The following is a 24690-nucleotide window of genomic DNA, read 5'->3' on the forward strand; positions in this document are numbered from 1 at the left end:
ACGGGCAGGGACCCCTTCCACTGGAGCAGCTTGCTCCAAGCCCCTGTGTCCAACCTGGCCTTGAGCACTGCCAGGGATGGGGCAGCCACAGCTTCTCTGGGCACCCTGTGCCAGCGCCTCAGCACCCTCACAGGGAAGAGCTTATGAGCGCTGAATTCCTCCAGTGAATGCAGTTCGTGTAGTGCATGGAACCCTCTGCTGGAATGGGAGATGGCAACAACCTACCGCCACGTGTACTGTACCGACATCTATCAGAGACATGAACGGTGCAACACTGTCCGAAATCAGGATGCTTGCACTCCTAAAAACCATGGCATCTCCTACCTTCTCCTCACCTCTCCAGCAACGCAAGTTGGTTCAACGGCTCAAGGCTGGAACACGACATACACTTAACTCCTCACGGTGACAAGCTACCGCACCCCGCCTCCTCCACCGAGATCGCACCGTGGGGCCGCCCGCCCCATGACCGTGGTGCGCCTGTCCCAGCATGCAGAGGAACAGCGTAAAACCACGGTCCTCCGGACCCCCTCTCAGCCCCATCAAGGTCTGGAGCTCCTGACACCGGCTACGAGCAACACCGTGGCTGTAGCGGCTGTGCCGAGACCCCCCCGCCGCAGGGCCGCGAGTGGGCTCCACTGTGGGCTCGGCGCCCGGGCCTAGCGCCCGGCTACCGGGGACTGCCCTTCCTGCCGGGCGCCGCTACAAGCTCCGCCCCCTTCGGCGTGGCCCCGCCCCTCACGCCCCGCCCCGGGTCCTGCGGCGGCAGGGGGTGGCTTTGTGAGCGCCTGTGGAGCGTGGGGCTTTGTGCGGGTCCTTCTTGCTTCCGGTGTGTGGAGTGTGTGTGTGTGTGTGTGTGTGTGTGTGTGTGTGCCGGAGCGCAGCCGGGGCCATGGCGGAGGGCGGCGCGGAGCGGGCCGATGGCCGCATCGTGAAAATGGAGGTGGATTACAGCGCGACGGTGGACCAGCGGCTGCCCGAGTGCGAGCGGCTGGCGCAGGTGAGCGGGACGGGGCGGCCGGACGGGGCGGCCCGACGGCGCGGATGGGCTGAGTCATGGCGCGGGGAGCGCTAGGCCGCGCTCGGGGAGGCCCGGGGTGGCCCGGGGTATGTGCGGCCGCTTCTTGACTCCCGGTCCCGGTCTCGGGCCCTGCCCTGGGGAAGGGGAGAAGTCGGGGCTGCTCCATCGCTTCCCTGGCAGCGTAGGGAGGGAGGCAGGGGCAGAGCAGAGCGCAGCCGATCCTGTCAGGCTGGGCAGGCAGCGCTGTGCTGCCGACTCGGTTGTGGACGTGCCCCAAAAGGCTGGCATGAAGGGCCAGAGCCGTGGCAGGCTGATGGGGTGCTTGGCACCTGCCCAGCAAACGTGCGTGCACCCAGCTATAGGCCCCCTCAGGATGTCTTTTTGGTGGGTTCATAGAAGTAATCACACATAGGGTGTGTGTTAAGGACTTTTTGTCATGGTCTGGTTCTGTAATGTAGAGATTCTTGCGCATCTCAGGCCTCGTAACAGACAGAGGGGATTTGCTGTTAGGTTCTGTTGCGGTAGGATGGCATCTGATTCTTTCCACGCTGCAAATACCCTGCTTGATCCACGTCTTGCTGTGATAGACACGTTATTCTGTATAGCGTATGTAGGATTCTGAAGGCAGTAGCCTTAGAATGAGTAAAATGCATCTTACACTATCTTAAGACTGTGTTTTATGGAGAGCAGGAGCAGGTGTTTTGTTCCATGGGCACAGCTCTGCATCAGTATGGACACCACAACCATGGTCACTGCTGCATAACACGTATTGCTTTGTGGCAGTAAGAGCACATCCTTGAAAACATTACATCTGGTTTAAAAGGTCTCAGTAGGGTGGGTGTGTTTTAGAAATCTAATTTTCTCTTTTTTTGTTATTTGTTCTCTAATTTCTAACCATTTTTTTGCAGCCCCACAGTTGCCCAGATTCCCCCATATTCATAGAATCCCAGACTGGTTTGGGTTGGAAGGGACCTTAAAGCTCATCCAGTTCCAACCCCCTGCCGCTGGCAGGGACACCTTCCACTAGAGCAGCTCGCTCCAAACGCTGTCCAGCTTTGCCATTTTAAATCCAGTGTAAAACATGAACTTTCTTTTTTACAAGATATTGGTAGGAATTACAATTTAGGGCTAAAAGTACATTGTGGTATCTTTAGGTTTCCTAAAGAAAGGCAAATACAGTTCTCAAGCCCCCAAAAGCAACACTATTATAATTACAGAATATAGAATCATAGAATAGTTAGGGTTGGAAAGGCCCAATTCCATGCTTAGACAGTAAAACATGTAGTTTATACTTTCTCTAATACCCTGTAATTAAGATATGATGAATGTGGATGAAAGTAATAGTAGAACAATTTTTGGCCATGGTATCTAATTGCATCTCTGTTCTCACTGAAAGCTTTGTTTTGGCTAGGAAGAAATGAGTCTTCTGTCTAGGTGGGTGAATGTGAGCTGACCTAACCTGCCTGATACCTGTTTGTCTTGAGTGAGGAACCTAGCAACTTATGGCATGTGTTGGGCAGAAATGGAACTCTGACTTTTCCAGTTTCATCTGTGTGTAGAACCTTAAAGTGTGTCTTTCTTTTGTTAAGGGAAAAAAAACCCTTTATAGTACACCCCAAACTTAAATGAGTGTGCAGACTGGTCTGGTTTCTGCTTACATGAGAATTGGAGCTACTGTCCATTTAAACTGAAATATGTTCTTTACTCACTGTGATAATTGTTTCCCTATCACATTAGGAAGGAAGACTGCAAGAAGTAATTGAAAACCTTCTCTCCTTGGAAAAACAAACACGAACGGTAAGCAGCATATGGTGTCCTACACTCCTCCTGTTCCACTGCATTCAAGTCGTGTGGGGAACTGCAGTATAGTGTTTCTCTTCTGCTGTTCTTTTCTTTAAAAAGAAAATCAGTGAGGCTAGGAATAACCAGGTTTTTTCCCTTCATAGAATTGAAATGCAAGGGTGGAGGTCTGCAGGTTGTTCAGTCCATCACTAATACGCTCTTTGTTTTTTACAGGCATCTGATATGGTCTCCACATCCCGTATCTTAGTTGCTATAGTGAAAATGTGTTACGAAGCTAAGGACTGGGATGCCCTTAATGAAAACATTATTCTTCTATCAAAGAGAAGAAGTCAGTTAAAACAGGTGAATTTAATCCTTTGAAACAAACCTTACATTTGGATTATGTATTATGGATCTAATTCCCCCTCTTGTCTAGGGTCTTTGTAGCACCTTCCTGCATGTGTTCTTCTTAGCTTCTGCTGATGTTTTTTGGTAGGCATATGAAAGCCAGTAATGAAACCGATGTCTGTAGTTGATCTGTCTTCATGTGGTGCCTCAGCACCATGCGGTCCAGCTTGTCATTCTTGGCAACACAGCTATGGCTTTCCGCTTTCATGCGTATCAATGCTTTTAGATGGTGATTCATCTTTATGCTCTTCTGCATGAAGTTTGAATTCTCTGTTGTTAATTTTTCGTGTTTACATGAAGTGTCCATTAAACAGAATTACTACAGTTTGCTGTGCTCAAACAAGGTATGTGATTTACATGCTTGCTTCTGAAACTCACACTCTGGAATGCAGTTTTGTCTCAGAAATCAGCTACCAGGATAGCTAAAAGCACTTGCATTTAAGAGGGTACAAAGTTTATTGCACTGTGTGTTTAGTTTGACTTAATTAGAAATCAGCAACAGGTAATTTTAATGGCATCATTGCTTTAGGAATAAAAAGGGCACATACTTAATGTACAGAAACATTAGGGGTTTGTGTAAAAGTCCAGTTTGGTTCCGTAACTTGCTCAGACTGGCCATAAACTTGAATCATTCCAGCTTTCAATTCATCAGCTGAATTTTCTTCTTGGGGAAGAAGTTTCTAGAAGTTTCACGCTGCTTTCTGGTTTTTAGAAGTATGTATTTTGATAATAATTCTAACACCTTTGTCAACGTTGTTAACAGGAGAACATATTCCAGTACCTGTGCTTGCCACTGAAGGGTGCTTGCTTATTGGTGCCTCTTTGGGAATATGCAAAGATGGGAAAGCATCAGTCTGAAATAATTGCCCCTCTTCCTTTCCTTCCTGAAAAATCTGCAGGTGTCCTAAAGAGTAGGGCTAACGCACACCCTTAAAAGAAGATACACTTTCCTTCAACTATGCAGGTCTTAGGGCAAACAGATAAGTTTTGTCAGTCCATGTGAGAGCTGTGTGGATTTAGCAGGAGTGCTACTTTTAAGGCGAGAACCATGTGGGATTAACTGAGTATCGCTGGAAAAACTGAGATGCAAGAAGTGACAGAACAGCATCACATTTGACTTGTAGCATCAGTTGCTAGTAGCATTGCATGCAGTTGTATGAGTCAAAGCGATGATGTATCTTACATTCTTATTGAAATGACTCTCTTTAGTTTGATATGAAACTACTTAGTACTTATCTCTGAGTGTTATAGTTTGAATACATTTGCAAAATCTAACCCCATGGTATATTTTCTGTTCTGTTATTGTTCTAGGCAGTTGCTAAAATGGTCCAGCAGTGCTGCACTTATGTTGAAGAAATCACAGACTTACCAGTCAAACTGCGCTTAATTGACACATTGCGTATGGTTACAGAAGGAAAAGTAAGATTTTGTTTTAAGACTGAATGTCTAAAAGGTAGAATAAAAATGTTCACCTTCTTTAAAAGCATAGCTTCTTAATGTTATTTCTTAATCTTGTACAAAGAAGAACGAAAGTAATATTTAAGTTAACCCGAGAAACCAAGTAGTATATTTCTTTCCAAAAGACTGCAATCAGATTCAAGTCATGTGCTAAAACACTGGTCATATTTCCATGATGCAGATGTTTGGATGTATTATTAACAAAATAATACATTTCAGAGGTCTAAAATGGCATTTATTTTTCACTTGGAAAATGTTAACGCATTTGAATTTCAAGAGAAACGGGCAGGTTTAGTTTAATTTCTTCTGCACTCAGCAAGGTGTTACATACAGTCATGGTAACCAGAAGGTGATATCAAAACATTAGACCAAGCTAATTATTTACGTAATATTCCTTTTGCTTTAAGAAAATAATTCTGGAATAAGGCAAATTTGTGGTGTTATGGCTTTTGTTTGTTCAAAGTCTGAATTGTTAGTAATCAAGTACTGTTGATTTGCAGTTGGTTAGGAGTGAGTAAAACAGCACAAACGGTACTACCCATTAACCATGGAAGTCTTAACTTTGTATCTGTTTCAGTGTATTTTAGTCAAAATATTTAATACTTTATTCACAGAGCACATCCTTTTATCTTTACTTAAAGAATGCTATTAGATATTACTTCTAGATTAATTTGGCCCTAGTGCTTCTGGTGCATCAGCTATCCATCATAATTTATCTGTGTGTGTTGTAGATAGTGTCAGTCTGGAGGATGGAAACACAAGGAATTAATCGGTTCTATGACAACATCAAATAAATGTCTTACTGGGGTTGCAGACTTACAGTTGCACACTTTAGAAAATTCCAGTGTTTGAACTATGGCTTCTACTTTCAGATATATGTGGAAATTGAACGTGCTCGCCTGACAAAGACACTTGCAACAATAAAAGAACAGAATGGTGAAGTGAAAGAGGCTGCCTCTATTCTGCAGGAACTGCAGGTAACGTGCCTTGTCACTCAAAATAGTGTCATCTCTTAGATTATCCTTTGAAAACTTCAACAAAACTTGAAAACTACATCTGCAGAAATGCCTTGAGTGAGATTAACTGTTATTAGTGAAAGTGTAACTCAGTTTTAACTGGTTTCGTTAGTTTCATAGTTAGGTTACTTAGAATATTTCCTACTTGGAAAACAGATTTCAATTCTCCAGGTAGTGCAGTGAGTTCAGCGTTAATGGATTCTTCTGATTCTTTTCTCCATTTTCACTTGCTTTTTCTGTTTTGTTCCCCTCTCTCCACCCTGACAAACTCCCACTCTTCTTGCACAATTAAGACTTCATTTGATTTGACTTTGACAGTGTTAAAGAGTTACATTTTCATTTTAGGTGGAAACCTATGGTTCAATGGAAAAGAAAGAACGTGTAGAATTTATCTTGGAGCAGATGAGACTCTGTCTAGCTGTAAAAGACTATATTCGGACTCAAATTATCAGCAAAAAAATTAACACAAAATTCTTCCAAGAAGAAAACACAGAAGTAAGTCACTGGAGGACTTTTTCCTCTCCCTCTGCCCTTCCGAATTTAATCTGATATGCCTGTCTTCAGGTCCAAGTGTATTGGAATCCCTTTGTTTTCTGGGATCCAGTATGATCCATGGAGCTGTATTAATTTTGCTGTTTGCTACTGTTTCAGAAACTAAAGCTGAAATACTACAACTTAATGATCCAGCTGGATCAACATGAAGGCTCCTACCTCTCTATCTGCAAGCACTACAGAGCCATTTATGATACTCCGTGTATCCAGGCTGAAAGTGAAAAGTGGCAGCAGGTAAAGAAGCATTACATGCAGAATGTCTGTATTTTCATGTGGCAAATGCCCATTTCAATACCAGATCAATTTACAGCAGTTGAAGTAGCTCATCAGTCTGTTGTTCTTGGGGTTTTTTTAATGGCTGTGTTAACAAATTGGTTAGTTGAAAACAGCTCTAATTTACTGCAAGATGACATTGGTTTCACCTGAACTTAATACACCGGGCCTAAGCCTTTTACATGTTAAACTCTTAAGGTCTATGGGAAGTGTTTTCAGTTCCTTTGTTTAATTATGGGAGAAAACCCACACTCTTTCCTCTTAAACAGGCACTGAAGAGCGTTGTTCTTTATGTAATTCTTTCACCCTATGACAATGAACAGTCCGATTTGGTGCACAGAATTAGTAGTGACAAAAAGCTAGAAGAAATCCCCAAGTATAAGTAAGTATTCTTTCTAACACATAGTTCTTAGTTAAAACAAAGAATGTTTCTCTCAAGCTGGCTGTGCAAGTGGAAACTGTTTGTGCTGAGTCTGCTGTCAGCATCTTGGAATTTAATGCTGTATGAATAATAATGCAATATTCATGATTGTGCAAGTTCTACATTAAAGTAAATGTCCCTTAATGAAAGACCTTTATTAGAAACACAGTCTGACTTGAGCTGCCCCGATAGTGTGAAGTATTATATTCATGAAGAACAATAAATACTAATAGAAATAAAATGAAAGCATATTGAAGTACTGCTTTGATCTATTTAACCATGAAATGAGGTTTATTAATACAGAATTATAAGCCAACTTTACTAAATCATTTAGAGACCTCCTAAAACTATTTACCACCATGGAATTAATGCGATGGGCTGCCCTAGTTGAAGAATACGGGAAAGAACTGAGAGAAGGATCCCTCGACAGTCCTGCAACAGATGTTTTTGGCTGCACAGAGGAAGGTGAAAAGAGATGGAAAGATTTAAAGAACAGAGTTGTGGAACATGTAAGTCTGGCAGTCTCTAAGCACTAGCTATGTATTCAGTGCCTCAACTAAAAATGCTTTTCACTTGCCATATTTCAGTTACAAAGAGAAACAAAAGAAGCATGTAGTAAAGCAGCAGATAGTTGCCTTGTCCATTGTGTTCCATTTTCAACATTGGCTCATCTGTCTTTATTATTGATAGGTATTTGGCACAGTTGCCAGAACACAAAGATTATACTGCACTCAAATTGTGAGATTTAGCATTCACATTTCAATGGAGCAGAAACTTGAAAGTCTTGTTTTGTATTGAATTTGTAATTAATTGATTATATTACCTACTAATTTGTCACGTAGAGACTTTTATACCTTTTACAAACAAAAGAACTCATGTTCATAATTACCTCATGTACCTTCCGTACCTTAACACAGCTCCTAATCTGCTTTTAACACTGGCTCTTACATTTTTGCAGCCTGCTTCAGTTATTTTTTTGCACATAACTCTCTACTCTGAAAACTTTTATTCCAGAATATTAGAATAATGGCTAAATATTACACCAGAATTACAATGAAGAGAATGGCACAGCTCCTGGATCTGTCTGTCGATGTAAGTGTTACTTTCCTTCTTTCATTAAGGGTTTGGAAGTGCATGTGTACATGTGTTTGTGGCAAAAATGTAGGCAAAGTTATGTTCTCTTTGAGTTCTCTTTTTTTCCTTGGAAAGCCGTGTAAGTGATGCCATGGATCATCATTGCATTGTTTTACAGACAATGCAGGAAGATGTAGCCTTGTAGAAGTACAGTGCTTGGTTCACAGTTCTCAGGGTTTACGCTTGTGTGGCTATGGATATAGTAGCTGTTGTATCTTTATATGCCTGTCTTTGTATTATTTTTGCAGCTCTCCTGGCTTTGTCCTTAGTCTGTCCTTCATCCCCTGTTTGTGTTACCAGTACTTTTCAGGTCTTACAGGGAGAACAAGAGTGTGCTATAGTAATAGATAGGGAGCATAAACTGAACTTCAGTTCACTGGGTTCTTTTTATGAGAAGAAGTGTAAAAGTCGGTAATAATATTAACCCAATTATTTGCTGCTTTGCTAGTCAACATGAAGACCTGAGTGTATTTTCATGCCTTTTTGGAAGTTAGAAAACTGATGGGTTTTTTTTTTAATCCAGGCAGAACTCAGTTTCATGATGCACGTGCCCATAAGGCAAAAGCTGCTCTTAAAAATTCACTTATATTCCACATCTCATTTAAATGCTGGAGCTTTGTGTCTTGTGTTTCAGTATTAAAAAGTTTTTGTCAATGGGTAACTAAAACTGACTGAAGATATAACAGGGTTTTGGTTTCTCACCTTTAAATGTCCCTGTTCATAGATGATTGTACTTTGGGGACATGGGCAGGAGTAGTTTTCTAGTAGTATCTGTCATCCCCCTTTGTGTTTTCAAGAGCTTTCCAAGGGGGTTCATACATCTTGGCATATTGGTGTTTCAAGTGCAAATGAAAAGCTTTACCGTACTTCCTTCTAATTAAATCTGCTCTTTTCCACAAATAAACCTGGTTTGACAGTAGTCAGTAATTCAGATTTTCCTATACCTCTCTTGTCAGATGGCTTGATCTGATATCCGTGTAGCCAAGTGTTCCAATGTGTAAAAGTCTGTTGGTATTGTATATTAAACTTCTAATTTCATGAAAGGTAATTACCTTGCAGTGCCAACATGTGTAATATTAATTGCCTGGGGTTTTAAGTACAATATTACTATAGCTGTATTTCTGTTAAGTGTAAAGAAAATCTTGTTCCCTGCTTTAATGCTTGGGAGGAATTCTGATGTTTTAAGAGATAAAAAAAGCTTTTTGTCCTGACTTAGTGTTGTTTGTCATTACAGGAATCGGAGGAGTTCCTGTCTAACCTGGTAGTTAATAAGACCATCTTTGCTAAAGTAGACAGGCTGGCAGGAATTATCAATTTTCAGAGGCCGAAGGACCCAAACAATATACTCAATGACTGGTCTCACAAGCTCAACTCACTCATGGCCCTAGTTAACAAAACCACGCATCTCATTGCCAAAGAGGAGATGATACATAACCTGCAGTAAGGTGCCTCAGTAATCTCAGTGCTTTTAAAGAAGGCATAAAATCTTCATAATAGAGACTATTATTCCAGTGTGTGTATGGTTTGTTTTCTCCTTGTCAGGCCTTCCTGGTCTAAAATATAGAACATAATTCTGAAATTCCTGTTGACAATTAAGTTCCCTTGATTATTCTTTCAGTTGTTAAATGTTTTTGCTACAATTGGTGAAAGAGCATAATAAAACTGTATTGCCTGTATAATAGCAGTCTTGTGATTTCTTTTTCATGTATTCCTGTGTCTATCTAACACATAATTCTGTGGTTATTTCATTACAGGACTATTTGTGAGGCTGTGATTGAGAAGATATACTGTATATAATAAAATCCTAGGGTTTTGCAGTAGCATGCATTGAGGTAACTTAAATTTTAATGTTATGTCAAGATACTTCTTGAGCAAAATTCTGGATGTTCATGCTTAAGAATAATGCTATTTTTTGTAATTTGAGACTACAGATAGACTTTAATTCTAAACTGATTGAGAAATCTACCAGAACTGTGCTTGGTGCAAGGCAGTGATTTTCAGTTTCTTTGTTAAGAGTTTATTATAGATACAAAAACAATTACGCAGTTAGCTAAGGTAGTACTTCAGAGCTGCTGCTTCTCATTATTGAATGTGTTACATTTGGAGAAGCTAATGTCCTATTATTTGCTCTAACCTACTTGTAATGGAAGGAAGCTGTAGACTTTTCCCCTTGTGCCTGTTGTCTTTTCAAGGAAGTAAAATCATAGCATGAATGTATAGTAAGAACTCAGTGGGACTTACTGAGTTCGGTCTGGTTTGTAATGATTGTTCATAATTAATTAGGCAGAGACTGTAATTGTAAATGATGCACTGACGTGTTTACAAATCCTCTTTTAAAGCACACTGAACTTCATTGACATCACCACTCTTAGCACAGGTAACTACCGTATGAATACATAGGAAACCAGGGAACTTCAGACAGTGATTTTGAGTGAGGAAGGTTTGTGGAGGGATAGGAAAAGATGGAAGTTTCTAAGCAGTGATTTCAATTTGAAATGCAGACATTGGACATAGTTTAAGGGAAACTTGGGAATGTCTTTTGGGAGGACTGTAACCTTATCAAGCCATACCAAATCATCTCACTGTATTTAAGTGACAAAAAAAAGTAGCTGAACTATCAGTGAGGGAAGGGAGAAAGAGGAACAGACTGTTTACAATGCCTAGGATGCTTAGCATCTAACTTCCTAAACTGTACTGTGTTCCCAGCTGTATGAGCTGTGTAAAATCATGTCACAACCATGTCCAAGAAGGGGATGTACTGGTCTGTGCAAAGTTAGACTTAGCATGAGCAGAACTGGCTGTTGCTGGGGTGATGAGCAGATTAACTTCAGTTTTGACCTTCTCAACTGGAAAATAATCCATCTGGAAGCAAAGGCTAGTGGGATCAGAAAGGGGAGCAGTGGGTCATCAGGGGAAGTGCATCTTGCTGTTCTTATCATAAACCTTTTTCTTCTGTTGCAAGTCTGGACCATAATCTTCAACCCCAGGTATTTAAGCTTATGGCTCTGTGATGCTTCTACCAGATGAGAGGTACTGGACCTGTTTGCCCAGCCAGCTCTCTTTTCCCTTTTTATCCTAGAGTGGAATAGTTCAGTGGTTTCCTGACCCTACTTACTGGGGTTCTTGTGGATCTTTGAATCTCTGGCCTAGCTATATCCCTTTCTGCTGCCTTTGTTTGCATTTAGAGCACAAGCTTGTTGGGGAGAGGAGATGGTTTCTCGCCTCACAAGTACCTTTTGCTGTCAGCATTGGGAGGAACTGGGAAGCACTCTTACCTTTCAATGGTCCTGGTATCTCCTTAAAATTCAGTTTTAAAGGATTATGAAGATTCACTTTCAGGGCCTGTGTTCATACCAAAGATCCACAGTGATCAACCTTTTTGCCTTTTGGGTTTATTTTTTGTTTGATTGGGGTTTTTTTGATTTGGTTTTCTGGCACACTGCGATTAATGCAAGCAAAAGGAGTGTATCTTTAGTGTGGAAAAGGTTGCCACAATCAGCTTGCTAGGAAAGAAGACAAGCTGTAAACTTCTGGTGCTAGTTCATCTCAAGAATGCAGATGTATGTCAGATAGAACTCCTCCAGGAGCAATTTAAAGGTCAAAGGCACGCTGGCTTCTTAAAAAAGCATTGAGACTGAAGATCTTTGATCTTGACAATGTGGGATCAAACCATTGCATTAATCTGAACTTTGTAGTTCCTATCTCTTCAATGTACTCTCAATATCCCCTTATTGCTGTTTGTGTCTCAACAGTCTCCTTTTGTGGATCAAAGGAAGAATGAATTAGTTTGAATACTGCTTGTTCTAGAAAATATATGTGTTTAAAAGAGTCCATGTTGGAGAAATGTTATCCTTGGATAATTGCAAAGTAAGATTAAAGTTGAGATCATTTGTTCATTAGAGGACTCTGGAGGAATTCCAGGGGAATTTTTATGTTGGAAAATCATAACTTGTTACTCTTCAGCTTAATAATCAGGCATTCATGGCTGCCTGGAAAAACAGTTTGCTTTATTGTTTAGTAAGACTTACTGCTGCTATCTAACCTCAGGTCTGCCACTGGCTTGTTTGCAGCAGAGGGTAAGTAAGTCACATCACTTCTGTTCATTTCCCATGATTGCTGCTTCTGAAGGAGTTCAAAAACTTATAAACTCCAGTGTGCAAAGACAATAAAAACATTGCTTCTAGTACTGCAATCAGCCTGGAACTTCTGTTGAGAAGGGCCTCCTGTTCTGTTTCTCAGAGGTGAAAACTGCTCAGGATGCCTGCTGGGATGTTAGGCTGCAGGGTCAGGGAGGCAATTCCCTGCTCGGTGTGTTCTGTTATAAGCTTACTACTTTTACATGTCAATTGTAATGCTTTTTTCTGTATTCTGAAGTTAGATATCATGAGCGGAGCTGATTGAAAACTGAGTTTTCTGTATTGGCATTCAAGAAATACCAGTTTCCAGAAACAGGAGTGAACTTTATCACAGAATGAAAAATTATTTTCTCAATTTCCTGGGAAGGCAGAAGGCTGAGGAGAAAGAAACAAAGGAGCAGAGTAAGTCTGCAGTAATAGTTTTGTTTTGAAAATGTAGAAACCAAGCTATTGCTGTGATTCCAAGTGCGCAGCTCATGGGTGAGCCAGAACTCTAGGGCTTTTTGGCTACCAGCTTTCCATTAGCCCCCAAGCAAGTGAGGGTTTCAGAGTTCCCAACTCTTCCAGGATCTGTGCCACACCTCTCAGAGCTCTGCTCAGATCTGAGCTTCATGGCAGGGAGCCTAGCAGCCCCAAGTGGCCCCAGGTTTTCAAACTCCTGTTTTTCTGGCAAGGAGCCTACATTCTCCAAGGACCTGGGAATGGCTCCTAGCTTCACAGAATAGGGAGAAGCCCTGTGAACAGGCATTTACAGAATCCCAGCTTAGGGGTAGGGAGACTGGACGTGTTAGTGCCTTCTGTCCAGGACTTCCTTGCAGTTTTGGTCACTGGGAGGTGGGGCTTTCTAAATGTTTTTTCAGCAGGAAATTGCAATTTTCAGATCTGAAAGGTTTTGAAATCCTAAAAAATGTAGAAGTGGGATTGAATTTGGTGCTGCTGCAGTTGTTGGAGAGGGGTTTGTTTGTTTTGTTCTGTTTTAATCTTACCATTAGAACGAGTCCCTAGAAAAATTAGTTTGGCTCTTGAGGATCTGAGGCCTGTCAAGTTTCATGATGCTGAGCAGAGATTGTTTTGTTCCTATCTCATGCCTCCCCATTATGCCTTGGGCATTTCTTGCATTTGCAACACTGTTGCTTTTCTTCTGCTCCCAGACTCCATGTGACTTGGTCTCCTTGGTCAGAAGCCTAGTGCTGTGAGGTCTTCTTGTCATGAAATCCCATTAGTGAGCACATGGGGATTCCAGGAACTTAAGAAAGCCTAAACAGTTCTGGAAGTGCAGTCAGCACATAACACATGTTTCTGTGTCTAGCCCAGTGCTGAGTGAAGGCCTAGCTTGCCACCTCAGCCTGTAGAGTTGTGAATGATGTGTCTGATTGCAATTGGGAGCCCAAATTACAGTTTCCACTGGGTAATACAATTCAATGAGAGAGAAGGAGACATCTCATGGAGTTCCCCCCACAGCACCAGCTAATATTACAACCTTATTTCCTTAAATTATCCTTTAATACTATATTGAAACATGTCAATAAAAGCCACAAGAAGTCTTTTCCTTCCCATGTGGTGTATTGACCCATTGCTAGTGGCATACTCTGCCCTCTGTGCTGTTCTTATAGAAGGGTCCCTGAAACTGAAGTTTCATTGCATTACGGCTCTTTGGATTTGGGATCTCATCTCTTAGGCCAGTTGCTATATAATTTGAACTTTAAGCAGAATTTCCAAAGTTAATGAGTGCTCGGAGGCCAAATTTGTTTTGGACCAACATTCTTCCTCTTTCTGTCTGGTACAAAAAGAGTATGAAAGAGCTTGAAGCAAACAACACAGTTACTCCCATCTTGCAGGCTCAGTAGCAGTACTTGAACAAAGTAGTGCTTGCCAGCCAATCCCAGCTAGAGCAGCTGGCTCTCTAGCCTCTGGCATGTCCACTTGGGGTTTATGCAATACAGTTAACCAGTCTACAAAATAAAGTAAAACCTACTTCATATGGAGGTTAAGAGGTTTAGTTTAACTAACATCATAAACAGCAGTGGGTGGAAGGGCACAGACTCCATAATACTGTGTTTTATACACAGTGCGTTTTTGGAGTCGGGGGATTCCCCTGCTGCTGTGGTCTTTTGCCTGCTCCTTTCTGGGCTGTTTCTGCCATCCTTTTACATCAGGCTTTGCCTTTCAGTACTTTCAGGCATTTTAAAACAACAGAAACAGGTTAGCAATGAAACTGGTGTCTGTCATTGAACAAATCCTTCCTTGTATAACTTGGTCACCAGCTACACAGTTTTTTTCCTAGTGCGGCATGAAGAAATACTGTCAGAACAAATGGATTTAAAAGTTAATGAGAACTTACATCAAAAATAAACCCAGCAAATTTGTGCCTCACTCCAAACAGAACTCCAGAGGACGTATGCATATTTTAAGATACATGCACACATAAAACTCATCCTATTTTCCACTGCTTTAAAAAAGAAAATTGAGGAAAACCTTCATTTTGTCACCAGTAATACAGCAGCTCACTAGCAACCAAACATCCAACCTCCAAAATCAGGGAACTAATTCCCCCCCAACAACCTGAACTGAAGGAGACACAAAGTTAGTTACATCCTAAACATGGTTTCACCTTCAGCTGATTCACTGTAACTCCCTGGTCCTTGAACAGTGCTCATGGAAGTGGCTCTAGATCATGTTGGATCATGTCCTTTGGGCTCCCACGGACCAGCAGGGATGGCTGATGGCTGCAGAAACGCTTCTGCCCTCCCGCAATGGAGTCTCCTGGGTTGAGACTGGGATCAACCACACTCCCCTCCAGCACGGCCTCAGGCAGGGCACTGGAACAGTTAACTACACTCCCAACTGTATTTATAAAGCCGAATTAAAAGTGGACTGATTTAAGTCTGCCCTGCAAATGCAAAGGGTTTCTTTACATTTATTTCCTTCTGCATTTACATTTTTTTTTGCGAGGAGCTTTCTCTTTATAAATGCATTACTGATGAATATTGAAAATAATCTTAGGCACAAGTATCTTCTTGCAGTGGCAATGCATCAGAGGTTTGGCTGGTGGTTATTCTTCAAAGAGCTGGGAGGCGTAACATGTACATTTAAATATAAATGTATTTAGGAAAATCCAATACTAAAATGATCTGGATCTTATAATTATTTTAATTAAAGTAGAAGGAAAAGTGTTTTTAAAGACATCGCAATCCTGGTCTGTTGATAACCTTTATTAAGAGCCTGAAGTAGGCCGTTTCCCCCCAGATTTCTCACCCGCTTTGCCCTGAAGCACGATGGCCTCTGCATAGCGAGAGGCACCATCCCCAACAGCCTTGCCTTGGAGAACCCAGTTTGCACAACCGTGTAGGTACGAACAATCGATTGCCAAACATCTGGAGCGCACAGCTAACAGGGAAGATTACCCTGTGAAAATACAACTGCTATGCAAAGCAGTTCCTATAACTCCTGCGCCGCCAGAACCACGTTAGCATCAGTCCCTGGGCAGGAGCAGGGGGGTCTGCAGAACACCATGTACAACACTGCTCCATCGCCTGGCTGCCGCCTCTGCCTGTGGGCCCCGGGGGCTGCGAGTGTCTCTAAGGGCAGAAACTAAGCAAGCAACCAACTAACAACCAATCAACCAAAACCCCAAAGCCAGACTAACCCCAGACCCACCAGAACAGTACAAACCCCGCGACAAACACGCATTTCAGCGCAGGCGGACCCTGTCTCACAGCTTACCGGCGGGACTCTACGCGTGTGCGCAGCTCTACCCCGCGCTGAGGGGCTGCTGCGTGCGTGCAGAGGCAGCGACACGATTCCCGAGGAAGGGGAGGGGGCGAGAAAAATAAAGAGCAAGAAAACAGCGAATAAAAAACCCACCCCGGTGGTGCCGCTTCCCAGCCCCAGCGGCCCGGCACTGCCTCCTCACGCCGCTGCCTGAGGGGAAGAGCTGTGGGCCGGCGGCCGCGGCTGCCCTCCGCCAGCCGCCGCCTGCCCCATCGTGCCGTGAACAGAGCCGCGGGTCCGGGTCCTGCCCCCGGTCCCGGTTCCGACCCCGGTTGTGTCCCCGGTGCCGGTCGCAGCGCCCCGCCGCCCGCCGCCTTGCCCCGCTGGCCGCCGGGCCGGGCCGGGCCGGGCGCAGGGCGGGGGAGGGCTTTCCCACAATGCTTTGTGGGGACGTTGACAAGTGGATCCAAGATGGCGTAGAAAGTAATGACAGGTAAGTCAGGACTTCCCCGTTCACCCCCCGCGGGGGCCGAGGCCGGCCGGGCCCGGCTGGCGGGGGGCTCCGGGGAGGCCTCGGGGGACCTTCGGTGACCCGCAGCTCGACCGAGCGGCCGAGCGAGGAGTGCCGGCCGGGCCGGGGGCTGAGCGGTGCCGGCTGGAGAGGGCCCTGTGTCTGCGGAGGGGCCTGCAGCGGCAGCCGCTCCGGGGCTGTTTACGGGCGGGCTCTGCCGGAGCGCCGGGGGCTGCCGCGCTCTCCCGTGGGCCCGCGGCTGCCGGCGGGCGGGTCGGCGCGGCCCTAAGCCCCGCGCCGCGGGGGCAGGCGGAGGGGCCGCTGTGGCGAGCGGGGGATGCCTCTCAGGAGCCCGGCTTGCCCGGGCGCCGGGGGTGCTCCGTCAGGGAGGGAGGGTGGCGGGAGGCAGGGGGTGGGAGTCAGCTTTGTTTTTGTGCCGGGCGGGGCGGGAGGGAACGGCTGGCGACAGCCAGGAAATCACAACCGTAAAATACAAGTAGGGAAGCGTTTTTAGGTAGGGTTTGTTGAAGGATGGAAAGAACAAATTGAGAGAATTTAACAGCTGCTGTAAAATCAGCCCTCGGAGCGACTGAAGGGTTGGCAGAGGAGCTTTCATTTTTGTTTTCTGCGGGAGGCTTTGTCAGGGCCGAGTGGCTACAAGTTGGGAGGTCTGACACAGAGCCCGAGAGCACCTTTCACATGATGCAACTGTCCTGAAACTGGAAATAGGGGAGTTCCTACCGCAGGTTGCCATACAGCCCTCCCAACAGAGACTGCATACGTGTATATATAGGGCAAATCCGCAAGTAGGGAAAGGGTATATGTTACTCCTCCTAGGGTGGGTCATGTCCTTTTATTGTCAGTTTCCAAATGAGTGAAGTTATTTGGCTTCAGTGCATTGTTACTCAAACTGTTGTTTGATTATAGTAGCGTGATTAAACACATCACTGATGGAAATGAAGAGCTAACTGCAGGGAGGCAGTTGCAAGGTTGCTTTCCAGTGAGAGGTGACAAGGCAGCTGGATTTTTGCATTGTCGGAGGTACAGTGAGCTTGAGATGGAGTTTTAAAGGAACAGAGTATATTTCACTTTTCAGTGAAGAAATAAAAGAATTCAGTTGTAAGACACACAAATCTCCCGAGAATCAATATCCCCATTGACAAATTGAGTGCTTCATGGGTTGTCTTGTTGGGGTGGTTTGAATTGTTGGGGTTTTCTAATGTTGTTGTTATTAATAAATAATATAATTGAAACAAGACGAAGGATAACATAGTTTCCCCCCTTTATTTATATTAAAAAAAGACATAATCCTTTGTAGGGATGAAAAAACCCCTAAGTTAAATGAAGCGGTACTTGGTAAGTTTGCATTATTTTCCAAGACTGATTGGTAGAATGGACAGGTGTTAAAATGATGTGTTTTAAACTCAGTCATTTTGGTACATTTGGGTTATAGCAGCTTGTGAATGAAAACTCCGGTGGGTTTGTTATTTTTAGAGGGCAAAACTTGTTCAATGGGGACAGTCTGGGGACGTTGAGCAGCTCGCTGGTCCTGTGCAGTGAAGAGCTGATTTTGAGCATGCAATTGAAACTGAGACGAGCGGGAAGTGTACAAGTGACCATCACATTCCCTCCCCCTCCTCGGGATACAAACCAAGGGATTCACTCTTAGATGAATCAGGCCTTGGTAGGCTTAGCTTTGACAGCGCAGAAATTGTGAGTGGTGAAAGCTGAGTTATGCTGGTTTTTGTGTTGAACTTTAATTAGCAGAACAATTTTTCTTTATTGGTAAGTGAAGGACCATTTTCTGTGTTGTTGCTGATAGAATTGAGTTCTCTTTGTAATTTGTTATGAAAGCAGAACTTACTTTCTTTATTTTTTCCTAGCTGAAGTCACATTTCTATTATCACTCCTCATCTCCGTGAGTTCTTTTAAGTTATGAAATGTACTGTGTGTGTATTTCCCCTCCTTTAGTTCACACATGCTGTGCCTTTTTGAGTGAGCCAGATGAATTTTTCAATGAAAGAGGCTTATTGAAGTGATAGCTCTAGGACTTGAAAGGTTGTCATAGCTGGTTATGTTGGGGGATTTTTGGTTTTATTTGGGGGGAAAGAGGTGTGGGCTTTTTTTGCCTCTCCTCAGCAGACTAAAAATTAAGGAGAGATGTGGAAGCAATATCTTAATCTGTAATTTGTCCCAGTTCTGCTTGATCTGTCATGGAGGAACCTTTCCCTTTGTGAAATCTCACTGGTTTCAGGGAAGTGGTTCCTGGGCTTTGGGCTCTGTACGTGTAGATCTGGTTGCAGGAGAAGGGCTGCAGTGTGGAGAGAACTTCTCATTGAAGGTTCTGTTCACAGAGAAATTCCCATCTCGACAAATATGGCAGTGTCTAGAAACTTTGAAGAGGTGATATTTCCAACTGGGTAGGAGTCAGGCCTAGTGCTTGAGCGATCTGGACAGCCTGATGCAAATCACTTCACCTGTTTATGCTTTCTTTTGAAGGAATTTAAAATAGGGATAGTGAATCTTACCAACCTGTAAGGAGTCTTGACGCCTGTGGATGAAAGAGGCTGTGTAGGAGCCAGGCAATATTACTAGTAATGTTTTCCAACTCTGTTAAATTAGTAGTGTGATGAAATATTTTCTCCATTGTCGGCAATTATTTTTCTTACTAAAATCCCCTTTGCAATTATAGCTGGATATTCTCTCAGTGTGGTGGTTCTTTTCTTTTTCTTCACTGTTTGCTACTGCCTTACATTTGCTCCTGCGCTTTATTCTAGGTGTTTTCATTTTAGCAATGACAGAAGCAATTGCTGGAGCAATTCAGATTATTAGTTCAAAGCCCTCGAATCTTTCACCTCACTGACATTCCCTCCTGAGGTCAGTGGTACCCAATAGGTCTGGTAGCAGGAGTGAAATTTGAATTAGGAAAGTGTTTTGTAATAATTTAAATCCTGTCCCCTGTGCACAGCCTGAATAACCAGGGAAAGCTGTGGGAACTGGCAGGGAGGACAAGAGGGAAGGATGGTGTCATTCTGCTCTAGCTTAGAGATGGAGTAGGTGGACAGCTGACGTTCCCCCTGCCTTTGGGATCAGTAGGCCAAGAGTCCTAGTAAATGCGAATCCTGTCCCTATGTTTTTCCTGGCATTGTTAAAGGCTTCTTCCTGGAAGCAGATCCCTTGTATTCCTCTTGGTTCAAGGGTGTTGGTGACTTATCATTAGGGAGAAACCAGTTTTTATTTTGTATTCCTCATCTTCCCTCCTGCTTGTGCGTTATAGCTGTTTAATAATTTCTCACTGCTTTTCTTGAGATGCTAAGGCAAGATCCCATTATCACTACGTGGTGTTTTTCCCCTTTAAATGAAAGTCTGATGGGTTAGATAATCAGAACAAAGAAGGCCTTCCTTTTTCTGATCTTGTTTGGCTTAATATTTGTTCTGTGGCCTTCGGCAGCAGTCAGCACTTGCATTTATGTGTATCAAAGACATATTTAGAGACATCGCTCTATATGTTTGATTTCTTACTCCCTTTGGTAGACTTCTGTGATGGTCACTCTTGTTTCAGCAATGAAGAAAAGAGAATATTGAGAAAGAGAGCTTTTACAAAAGTTTGAACTGAGTATTAAGGAGTAAAAACCCTGAAGGAATGCTTGGTCTGGAGATTTTGACTGTGAAAGTAACACTTGTTTTCTCCTGGTATTTATTTGGGGGGGGGGGTGGGGGGAGAAGAGGAAGAAAATAACTAAACTTTATAGATAGTGAAATGAGTCTGCAAGGTCAGATCCCTCCACAGAAACAGCCCAGCTTCTGATGATTTTATGATGGTGGTATTGATATGTAACTCAAGTTCCTTATTCAAAGCCAGTCTTGCTTACTGAGCTTTCATCTTCTCTTCACACAGATGTTTACAACATGAGGCTGCAACCAGAAGCAATCACTCATGTCTGAGAAAAACAGAAAAGTGAATATTACTGTAGGAAAAGAAGTGATTAGGAATTTAAGCAGGGAGATTGTAATTACCCATGGGTGAGAATTTGTTTCTCTGTTGCATTTCTATTGCACTGCTAGATGAAGTTAAAGGGTACTTAATGTGGCTATAACATAATATCCAAATATTTCTCCACAATTTGCTATGCAAATTCATTGTCATAAATTTAATAGAAGTGCGCTGGTTATTTACACAGTCTTTTCTCAGAGTCCTTCAAATTATCAAATTTACGGACTTATTACAGGAAAGCCAGATAAGAAATCATAGATTTAAGTCTTTTTCCTTCTTAAATGTAATTTTACTACTCTGAAGGGTTCCATTTTATGATAAAAAAATTTTGAGTGGTTACTATGGCCTCAACCTGCTTCTGAATGAATGCAATCTATCAGATTTTCTAAGTGGCATGGAGTCTTCGTCAGCTGTTCGGAGACTTGTACTTGAGCAAGAAGGTAATTGAGAATTAACAGCACTGAACTGTACTGCTTTTCCAAGAAGCAGTAGATACACAGTGCTGCTGAGTTGGTAGCAAGAGTTTTTGTAAGTGATTTTATGTAAAGAGATGTTTTGGAGATGTTACTGTAAACTGTTGTACGATTTGTTTCTGTTAGGAAGTACCACTTGCATGAAGAATGATGTGTCTGAGGTGGATGTTTCAAATCTTTGGTGTATATGTGGTTTGGGGAAATAAATTTCGTGATGTTCCCTGTTTGTAAGCAGTAGGAAGGCTGATGATTCTCAGAGCTGTAATGACTAAACATAGGAAGAAAAAGAATAGTAGATTTATGTTTGGTACGAAGTTTGAAGTGGCAGGAAGTGAAGGACAGAAATGTCAACAGTGTGTGCATTCATCTGAGCTGGTTTTATGGTAGATAGGGTAAGTGTTATTTAGAATTGATCTCTCAGTCCATGACTTCCACAGGGTTGGGGTTGTTTTTTCATGGTTCTATATATCAAAACTACAGTGTTCATCAAAGCACTAAAAATGACACTGCTTAAATATGCTTAGGAGGTCTTTCAGAGCCCTTCGGACCCCATGGGAAGAGGGAAATAGGTAGTGCCACACAAGCTGTTTCTGAGAATCTTGCTTATTGGCTAACGTGGCACGAGTGTTTAATTTGTTGGGAAATATTTAGTGGTTCAGTAAACCAAGAAAGCAGCAAATCTTTGTGGACATAATAAATGGAGAATGCCACAAATGAAAAGCATAGTGGTTTTGGCGGCATATAAAATTATTCTTCCTGTTTATGTATCTTCTCACTTAATATAAGATAATCTGTATTTTTGTGAGGTTTGCATTTTATCCTTAGATAATTTTGGGGGGTTGGGGACAGGCAGTGTGCTTCTGTTCCCAAGCAATGTTCCTTCGCTGCTCTGAACTCAGTTCACTATCAGCAGGATGGGATTCCTGAATACTGTGGACCAGCCATGGTGGCTGCCTGGTATCTGCTCCTGTGTCACTGTGGGAGCTAGAATTTGTTGCGCTTTTCTCACTGTCTGCACAGTGAGGTCGTTGAGAGAAGTGGGTTTTTAAGCATCCTTCTGAATCTGCACTAAGCTGTAGCTGAGTGCTGTAGGTATTTTATTGAAGTGATGCTTTTGATGACAGCTGTTTGTGCTAATGGTTTTGAGGTAACCGTACACTGGCTGTATCTTAAAACAGTCACTTTTGTAATGGTGTAGAACGTTTGTTGTTTGAACTGACTGATCTTGCTTGCCTGTAGTGTTGTTTATGTTTGTTTGGCTAGGCTAGACACTGCTTTTCTTCCTCCGAAGTTCTGTCAGAATGATGCCATTAACCACACTAGGGTTGTTACTCATTCCTGCTGATGTCTGCTCTTTGAGTGGGGTTGGAAATACGTGACTGAATCTCTAATGTTCATTTCAAAAGGAATGAGTAGGGTGAATGCCACTGGGAAGCTTGTGCTTTGGATACAAGTTACGGTGTCCCCCATAGGGTTTGCTGTGTGAGAAGAACTTGGGAATCCATGTTCTATTCTCAGGAGAGGTGTAAAAATTGAGCCTGTTGATAGTATCACTTTCATGCATTTGAGGAGAGGAAACAGGGATGTTATAAAAGCATTATCCAGATGCAGAAGAGTTAATATCATTAAAATACAGAGTTAGAAGACAACTCCCCAAACTAAGGTTAGCTTTATTATGCTGAACTATTTGAAGCACAGTCATGTAAAAATGAATTTCAAAGGTTATTTACAATACAGATAGCAATTTTTAGTGGTGGAGGTTAGTTATTGCTTTGAACTTTCAAAATAGCGCACAAAAATATCATGCACAGTTACATAATAGGCATGGTTTTGGGAAAGATGTGTTTGGAGTATCTGTGGGTGGCATGATTGTGTTATTAAATCTGTTATGGTAGGACCCTTTTGTGCTAAGCACTGTATAAATGCGTAACAAAAAAACTCAGTCACACTATTATTCACTACTGTAATAAATTTAAGTTCATTATAATGCTGCAGTGAAGACTGAGGTATATTGAAAGAAAATTTTCCTGGGTTTGCAGCTTTCTGCCTTATTTCTGTGCTCAGCTTGTGAACTGTGCGCTATAAACCATGTGATATAACTGATACTGACCGTGAAAATTTTTACTTTCTTTTGCCTCTTGAGTAGATTGATAGTGAGATTCAGATTTTGCACCTCAAAAAATGAATTTAGGGCTTCCCCCCCCCACCCCCCCACCCCGTCCATCTCTCAAACTGTGATCCATACATGGAGCATTTGCATTTGATCCCCTGGCCATAGGTGTATGTATGTTGCTTTGCAGTACTGGGATAAGGCAAGAGTGGATTAAGTTCTTGTATGAAAATGGAGTTTGGCATGTGAGGAAGGACTGTTTCATCATCACTACAATAGCCCTGTTGAGAAGAGAAAGCGTAGATTGAATCACTCTGCTTTGGAGCTGCTTAGCTGGTAAGGGAAGAAGAGTTTGCATGGGGTTTTCCACAAGGGGGTATGCTGTGATAAATAATTTCTTGATTTTAAAAATAACTTTTATTGCTGGAATCCATCTATACCTGTGTTAGAGGGAGCAGCAAATTGAACACGAGACTGGAAGTGAGAGACTGCTAGTTTTGTTTCTCTGTGGCTAGTTAAATTGATGAACTTTAGGAAATGAAATGTGGTCAAGTGCTCTCTGTATGAATGGCAAGTTCAGAGAGTGTTGTGGAAAACTTTATGACATGGTTTTGCCTTTAAACATCTGAAATACGTTTGCAAATATCCTGATGTGTTTTGCATTGAAATGACGCTTGGGAGTCTTCTTTGATTCCCCTTTGTATTCCTTGGGAACACAGTTTTGTACTTGGCATTTTGAAAATGAGGTGACAGATGTTTAGTCACATATACACAGATGTACCTATATATCATACAGCAGGCACTTCTCAAAGGGGACTTTTGGCATTATCTTATGACTCAGCAGAGAAGAATATTGGTAATTGCATGACTGTTGAAGTCCTTAAGATTAATGATGTTCGCTTTTTTTGGTCAAAATTACTGCTAGACATTATAAGGTGAAATGTGCAGAGACACTCAGGAGCAGGCCTGTGTTCTGTTAGTCAGGTGCTTAAAAGAGAGGTTCAGCCACAAGCAGGTTATAGTTTGAAGAGCTGTGAATTAATGATGTTTAAAACAACTCTTAGGATATGAACATTGTATTCTTGTTTGAGTTTGAGACTTGCAGGTTGGTGCTGCTCTATGGAGAGCTGCTGGTCGTGCACTGCTAATTTTTTCCCTTTGTTTTTCTCTGGCAAATTTCATTAAGAGAAGCAAAGATTAAATTACTTTTCTAATGCATTTTTTTAAACGTAAGTAATTGGTGATGTTGTTATGGGGATAAAATGGTAACCATGGGACAATATTGCGATTAAAATGCCCTCATCTTGGTTAAGTGTGAGAAACTTAACTCTCAAAAAGCAGTAAGAATGTACAGGTAGATGGGATACAGAGTGCTGCTGTTAACCGGTTATTATGAAAGACTGTTTACGTGGAGATTTTCTATGAAGGAGCCAAAAGAGCTTTAGGTGGGGCAGAAGCACCACCTATTATTATGTTACCTGATGCTTACTATGACATGCTCCTCATTTCAGTTGGTTACTGCTTGCCAGATGTTAATTATTTGGGTTGAAATTTCCCATGGTAGGTGTCTATTGCAAGCTGACTTTTTGGGTGCTGTGGAGGGGAGTGAAGGGTTTTGCCTACATGATCCAGTCTTTTTTAAAAACAGGGCAAAAAATGTGTTCTTATATTCACAGTAAAATAGGGGGAAAAA

The 24690-nt window shown here is 42.5% G+C and overlaps 2 protein-coding genes and 2 long non-coding RNA genes across 7 annotated transcripts in view; 3 read left to right on the forward strand and 1 right to left on the reverse strand.

Moving 5' to 3' along the window:
• Nucleotides 1-818: 818 nt before the first annotated feature.
• On the forward strand, nucleotides 819-9741 carry PSMD12 (proteasome 26S subunit, non-ATPase 12). The gene is made up of 11 exons (XM_065693515.1): nucleotides 819-997; nucleotides 2756-2815; nucleotides 3035-3163; nucleotides 4520-4627; nucleotides 5539-5643; nucleotides 6028-6177; nucleotides 6334-6468; nucleotides 6777-6889; nucleotides 7263-7437; nucleotides 7943-8020; nucleotides 9297-9741. Exons 1-11 carry the CDS (start codon nucleotides 890-892, stop codon nucleotides 9504-9506), a joined length of 1371 nt encoding a protein of 456 aa, XP_065549587.1. The 5' UTR covers nucleotides 819-889; the 3' UTR covers nucleotides 9507-9741.
• Nucleotides 9742-12291: 2550 nt separating this feature from the next.
• On the forward strand, nucleotides 12292-15379 carry LOC136021372 (uncharacterized). Its single transcript, XR_010615750.1, has 2 exons — nucleotides 12292-12600; nucleotides 14849-15379. It is a non-coding gene; the product is annotated as an uncharacterized LOC136021372 (long non-coding RNA).
• Nucleotides 15380-15389: 10 nt separating this feature from the next.
• On the reverse strand, nucleotides 15390-16313 carry LOC136021373 (uncharacterized). Its single transcript, XR_010615751.1, has 2 exons — nucleotides 16063-16313; nucleotides 15390-15789 (listed from the first exon to the last, which is right to left on the reverse strand). It is a non-coding gene; the product is annotated as an uncharacterized LOC136021373 (long non-coding RNA).
• A 24-nt stretch (nucleotides 16314-16337) lies between these two features.
• Nucleotides 16338-24690, forward strand: part of HELZ (helicase with zinc finger) — an 87176-nt gene continuing 78823 nt past the window's right edge. For 3 of the 4 annotated variants that reach the window (XM_065693511.1, XM_065693512.1, XM_065693513.1), the window contains exon 1: nucleotides 16338-16402. Coding sequence is in view for 1 of the 4 variants with exons in the window: in XM_065693514.1 (XP_065549586.1) it covers nucleotides 16396-16402 (7 nt within the window). In the remaining 3 variants the exon portion in view is untranslated. The remainder of the gene's footprint in view (nucleotides 16403-24690) is intronic. The other variant, XM_065693514.1, reaches the window with a different exon arrangement.

Source organism: Lathamus discolor, chromosome 13 (genome assembly GCF_037157495.1).
Source record: "Lathamus discolor isolate bLatDis1 chromosome 13, bLatDis1.hap1, whole genome shotgun sequence".
NCBI lineage: Eukaryota > Metazoa > Chordata > Aves > Psittaciformes > Psittacidae > Lathamus > Lathamus discolor.

Coding starts and splice junctions, on each gene's coding strand:
- PSMD12 (XM_065693515.1), top strand. CDS start 890: ATGGCGGAGGGCGGCGCGGAGCGGGCCGATGGCCGCATCGTGAAAATG. Junction 3,164..4,519: donor GAAGAAGTCAGTTAAAACAG/GTGAATTTAATC, acceptor TTATTGTTCTAG/GCAGTTGCTAAAATGGTCCA. Junction 6,469..6,776: donor AAAGTGAAAAGTGGCAGCAG/GTAAAGAAGCAT, acceptor CCTCTTAAACAG/GCACTGAAGAGCGTTGTTCT.